Raw genomic sequence first — 5930 nt, forward strand, 5'->3', positions numbered from 1 at the left:
GCAAAGTTGGCAAGAAAGCGGTTGTGTGTTTGTTTCTCAGAATTTTGTGCATGTGTACGAGGAATATGCCTATAACCTACTGATATATCGAGGATATTATTACATAATAATAGAACTAAAAATAGATTAGTGGCCACATCAGGGCCCTCTTGTATGATGTAACCCACTAAAACAAGTGTACCACAAAAAAAGAAACAGCCTGGAGGAACCACTCAGAGCCGCAGAAGACCTGCCGAAGGTCCCCAGGGACCCCCTTCCCTCTCATAGGGCTAAAGACAACTCAGAGTCCCAATGGTCATTGTTATTTGTAAAGCAGAATTTTGGATAACTACACATCCCCTTGGACATAAAGACTATGGAGAGGAATCCTTATTCAGAAGTCTCTTGTGGGCTAGAGAGACCATTCAGCCATTAGAGGCTGATAACCACTATTATCAAACCAAAATTTAAAGAGCTCGGTGCCCAAAAGTCCCTCGCCTCTATCCCCTAGGACTGCCTCAAGGGAAGCACACAGAAACTAAGTCCAACCGTGGCTTTTGTTCAGTGTTGGAGAGGATGTTCTCTGGGCATTCTCCACTAAGCAAGCACATCTGGTTTCTGCTTTAGAATCCAGGTAAGGATAACTCTTATTTAAATTCATCTTCTCCCAAAACTGCCTATGCTGGAAACCCATGACCATGATAATCATGAAAAGAGATCAGATCTTCATTTATGAACCTTCTAGCTATCCTCTGAGAAGAGAAGCAACCCTCTTACCTCCCTCTGGTCTAAAACTAAACCCTGTAACTGTCCATTCTACCAACTATCCTTTATCCCTCCTCCTTTTGGGGACTAGATATCTGAAATGTTCAGAAGTTGGGTGCTGAAAGTTTGATGTGGCTTTACCCACATTCAGTTCAAAGATTTTCGGGTCCCTGTGGACTCTTGTGTAAATCTGGAGAATGCAGTGAAAGCAGAGGGCATTGTCCTCATGCCCATTTTGGGGGCTTCCCCTGACTACTGTCTGTGAAACATTGTGCCACTTCTGCTTGGGCTACTAGCATACAAAGGGACAAGGACTTTCTATTCAGTAGCAAATACAACCCCCCAAAAATCAAATCACTTCGCTTCATCATTCTTAGAATGACTAAAAAGAAACCATTTGGTTTTCCAGATTGTTTCGCATCTATTGGGGGTGGGCATGTGTGGCACTGGATGTCTGTGGATTCAGAGGAAAGCTGCAGGAGTCAGTGGTCTCCTTCCACCCTTCCACTCTGTGAGTTCCAGGGACAGAACTGAGACCATCAGCCTTGTGGCAATCACCTCTACCCCTCTAGCCATCTGATCCACACTCCTGATTTTGTTTTGTTTTCTTATGGTTTTTTTTTTTTGAGACAGGGTTTCTCTGTAGCTTTGGACCCTGTCCTAGAATTAGCTCTTGTAGACCAGATGGGTCTCAAACTCACAGAGATCCCCTGCCTCTGCCTCCCAAATGCTGGGATTAAAGGTGTGCACCATAACCACCTGGCTCCTACTGACTGTTTTAAATGAAAAATTCAGATGACTTACAAACTTACGAGGACAGAGAAAGGACTGGCACCATCATGGGATGTCACAATACTTCCTCCTTTATTCAGAAATCATTAGAGTGTGTCGTGCAGATGACCAGCCAAAATTTTTACTGCTGATCCACTGTGCTAGGCAGTAAGTCCTGCAGGTTGAGCTTGACGCCCTGTGGAAGTAGCACGTAAGACCTCTCAGAATCCTGGGGTCTGTCCTTGGCTTCTTTCCCTTCTTTCTCCTTTTCTAATTCCATTTCTCCTTCCCTCCTTTTCTAGTTCTCATCCGCCACATGCTTCCCACACACCTCCACTCTGCCTAGGAGGTCATTGCCCTGAGCTAGGAGGTACTGATGATCTGACACAGCACCACTGTGTCACTGCCACCTAATCCCTCCTGAGTCAATCATTCCAGAGCTGCACAGCAGTGCTGGACAATCTTTTCAGTTCTCGTCCCTGAGATGGGAGGCTGAATGCTCATGGAAGTTAGAAATGTCACTGAATTTGTGCTTCTGGGACTGACCAGCAACCCTCAGACTCAGGGGCTGCTCTTTGCACTGTTCTTGGTGACTTACCTGTTGATCCTTACGGGGAACCTGCTGATGCTGCTGGTAATTGGCTGTGATCCCCACCTTCATACCCCCATGTACTTCTTCCTGAGACACCTCGCCTTTATAGACGCTTTCTACTCCTCAGTCATTGTGCCTAAGTTGCTGAGGAACCTTATTTCTGAGAGGAAGACTATCTCCTTCCTTGGGTGTTTTACTCAGATCGCACTGGTCATATTTTCTGCGGCCACTGAAGCCTGCCTCCTTTCTGCGATGGCCTACGACCGCTTCCAGGCTGTGTGTCACCCACTGATGTATGTGATCACTATGAATGAAAGAGTGTGCTCTGGGCTGGTGATCATATCCTGGACCTTAGGAATCAGTGCTAGCCTGGTTAACACCTTCCTGCTCTCTCAAGAGCACTTCTGTGGCCCAAACCTCATCTGCAGCTTTGCCTGTGAGGTTCCCCCAGTTCTCTTGTTGGTCTGCGCTGACCCCCACACTACTGTCGCCTCCATCCTGACAACCATGGTGATCTTAGGTCTTGGTTCTCTTGTCCTACTGCTGGGATCCTATAGCCGTATCATCACGACAGCCCTGGGCATCAACTCAGCCAAGGGTCGGAGCAAGATCTTCTCTTCGTGTTCTTCGCATTTCCTTGTGGTCACCATCTTCTATGGGTCGGGAGTATCCAGGTGTGTCACACAGAAGTCCCTTATCATAGAGGCCGTGTGCTTGTCCCCTTGGTCTACATGAGCATGCAGTGTGGCAGGAAGGAATCGGCCTTAAATTCGATCCTGGAATTCCTCAGGCTTGCGCCCCAGTCCAGTCTGCTGTGGACGAGCTGCTTGGTTTTTGAAAGGCTCACCTGTGGCTGGGGGTAAATGGACCTCCCTTTATCTCAGCTGTCTCATGTACCATAGAGGAAAATAAGATTTACCCTGCTTATTTCACAGAAATAGTAGGAAAGTAGATAATTAAATTTAGTTAGATGAATACCTTTCTTTAAAGATTGTGTGTGTGTGTGTTTGTGTGTGTGTGTGTGTGTAAGAGAAAGAGAGAGATGGGATTCCCCTCTGTATGCTGTGAACATGTTTCATCACCAGTGGCTAATAAAGAAGCTACTTTGGCCTATGGTGTGGCAGAATAGAGCTAGGCAGGAAAACTAATCTGAATATAGGGAGAAAGAAGATGGTGTCAGGCAGACAGCATGTAGCTGCCAAAAAAGAAAGATGCCAGAACCATACCTCTCAGTCAGAGCCTCGTGGCAATATACAGATTAATAGAAATGGGTTAATTTTATTTAAGATATAAGAACTAGCTAAGAATATGCCTGTGTGATGGGCAAACAGTGTTGTAATTAATATAGTTTTGTGTGATTATTCAGGTCTGGGTTGCCAGGAAACGAAAGTGCAATCTCCATTTACATGTGTGGGTTTGCGCGCATGTATGTGTGTGCACGTATGTGTGTGTGTGTGTGTGTGTGCGTGTGCGCGTGTGTGGTGTGGTGTGTGTGTGTGCAGGTGCTGTAGAGACCACACAAGGGCGCTGGATCCTCTGGAGCTAGAGGTACATGTGGTCACAAGCTTTTTGGCATGCATGCTGTGAACTAACCTACAGTCCTCTATTAAATCAGCGACATTGTTAGCCACTGAGCCATCTCCCCAGCACCTAAATAACTCCTTAAATCAAATCGAGCAGAGTCCATAAGGAACATTCTGAATATGTTGCATTTGTACCAGTGAACATAATGCCATTTATAAAGTAATAATGTTTCTGTGGGAAATAACCCCGCGGATACTTAAGATATGCCCAATAATTTAATCTTAATATTTTAAAGTAATATGTGCTGCTGAACCCATTTCTATCTCTCACTTTACTCACCAATTTTGGCCAGCCAAAGAAAAATGTTGCTTATTAAATTGTTCCAACAAAATAATGTGTAGTGCCGACTGGTGGTGACACACACCTTTATTCTCAGCTCTCAGGAGACAGAGGCAGGTGGATATCTTTGAGTTGAAGGCCAACCTGGTCTACAGAGCAAGTTACAGGACTGGCTCCAAAGCTACACAGAGAAACCCGGTCTCAAAAACAAAAACAAAACAAAACAAAACAAAAATACTGTGTTGGATCTGGAGGGACTGCTCAGTGGTGAGGAATACGTGCAGCTCTTGCAAAGGACCCAGGTTCAGTTCTCAGCACAGCATGGAGGCTTACAACCATCCATAATTCCAGTTCCAGGGGACCAGGAACCCTCTTCTGGTCTCCATGACTACCATACATTTATATGGTAAACATACATGCATGCTTGCAAACATTCATACACATATAATACTTAGTAATAATTATTATTAATAATTTGATATACTTGTGAAAGTAGTCCTCAGAGCCATACGTGTGGGAAGCAATGGCAGTACTGTGAACTAGACACAAGGTTTTGCAAAAAATAATCATCTCTAAATGAGAACTTATTGTGCCTGAATTGTGAGTATAGAGAAGGGGTAATGATACTATCATGACTATTAACCAAGATGCTCTGAAGAGAGGGAAATGCTATGGAAATGCATTAGCCCTGTCCTAACCACAACCCCTTAATACACAGAACTCCTTTTCATGGGAGAGTTCCTCTCTGTGAGTTCACTCATGCTTGGAAGCATTGGAGACAGAAATGATTGATTCCCCAATGATCAGTCATTTCTAGAAGCCACCATGGCGACAGTCCACTTGACCATGAGGTGCCTTGTGCACTTGGCAAGAGTGGATGGCCCATGGCTGCCAACAGTATTGCCATCCTCATCCTGAGTTCACTTTGCTCCTTTGTGTGATCCCTCCCAAGGTACATGACTCCAGCATCCGGCTCAACTCTGGAGTTAGTGCTGTCTTTGCAGTACAGTGTTGTGACCCCGCTGCTAAACCCCCTCATCTACAGCCTGAGAAACAAAGATGTGAAGGCAGCTCTGAGGAGGATGTTGACCAGGAGGTCCAGACTGACTTTGTAGCCCAGATACTCCCGCTCCATCGGAGAAGCGGGGGAGAGTTGAAGAGGGAAGATGCCACAAGAAGCCATCTTATCACTCACCCATCTCTATGTTGTCACAACAGAGGAAGTTCTCTTTCTCATTTCCCTGTCCCTAGTCGTGGATATTAGGAGACTTCCAGAACAGAGCAGGCAATTCCCGACTCATCCAAGAGACCCACTTAGTGCATTAGAAAATCTTCAGAGCTCCACTAGCCATTTCTACAGCTCTTGGTTTTCTCCTTTTCTGTACTTTATTATGTCTCTGCTCAGAGTATGAATGCATACGTCAGACCACTGGTGACGATAGTGCCACATTCCGGGACAGTAGCATCTCGGCTGCACAAGACGCAACACCCACCCACCTGTTTCCATTCCAAAGGATCCTTTGAAAGATCTCAACAATAAGGAAAACAGGGACAAATTAAGTGCTTCTCTGGAGTCCTGTCTTCACACATAAAAGCCCTGCCCAGAGTGGGGCTCACCAAATCCACAATAGTTACTTGTGGGTGAAGTGCTGACTTCTGAAGATGCCCTTCTCTTGCAGGCTCCTAGGAGACAGGGAGGGTGACGGTCATCACCTACCTGTAAGTGTCCTAAGTGCAGATCTTCTATCAGTTGCTTCTGTGTCTGTGTCATGGTCTAGTTCATCCAGTTTCTTAATAGTTACGGTAGATGAATGACAGACATTGACGAATGAAGGGGGAAGGGAAGGGAGAGAGCTTGGAAAAAGGGGCATTGCCTTCACAAGATATGTGTCAGAGGAAATATCTGAGAGGAGAAAGGGGAAGAGAAGACAACGGGACTCTGTGTTGTTGATCACTGGCC

At 45.6% G+C, this 5930-nt stretch overlaps 1 protein-coding gene across 1 annotated transcript; it reads left to right on the top strand.

Annotated features, from left to right (window-relative positions):
• Positions 1–2017: 2017 nt before the first annotated feature.
• On the top strand, positions 2018–5085 carry LOC148119014 (olfactory receptor 5BS1-like). Its single transcript, XM_087898716.1, has 2 exons — positions 2018–2781; positions 4923–5085. Exons 1-2 carry the CDS (start codon positions 2018–2020, stop codon positions 5083–5085), a joined length of 927 nt encoding a protein of 308 aa, XP_087754842.1.
• Positions 5086–5930: the final 845 nt, after the last annotated feature.

The sequence above is a fragment of the Myodes glareolus genome, chromosome 19 (assembly GCF_982192425.1).
Source record: "Myodes glareolus chromosome 19, mMyoGla1.1, whole genome shotgun sequence".
Classification (NCBI taxonomy): domain Eukaryota; kingdom Metazoa; phylum Chordata; class Mammalia; order Rodentia; family Cricetidae; genus Myodes; species Myodes glareolus.

Coding starts and splice junctions, on each gene's coding strand:
- LOC148119014 (XM_087898716.1), top strand. CDS start 2,018: ATGGAAGTTAGAAATGTCACTGAATTTGTGCTTCTGGGACTGACCAGC. Junction 2,782..4,922: donor TATGGGTCGGGAGTATCCAG/GTGTGTCACACA, acceptor ATCCCTCCCAAG/GTACATGACTCCAGCATCCG.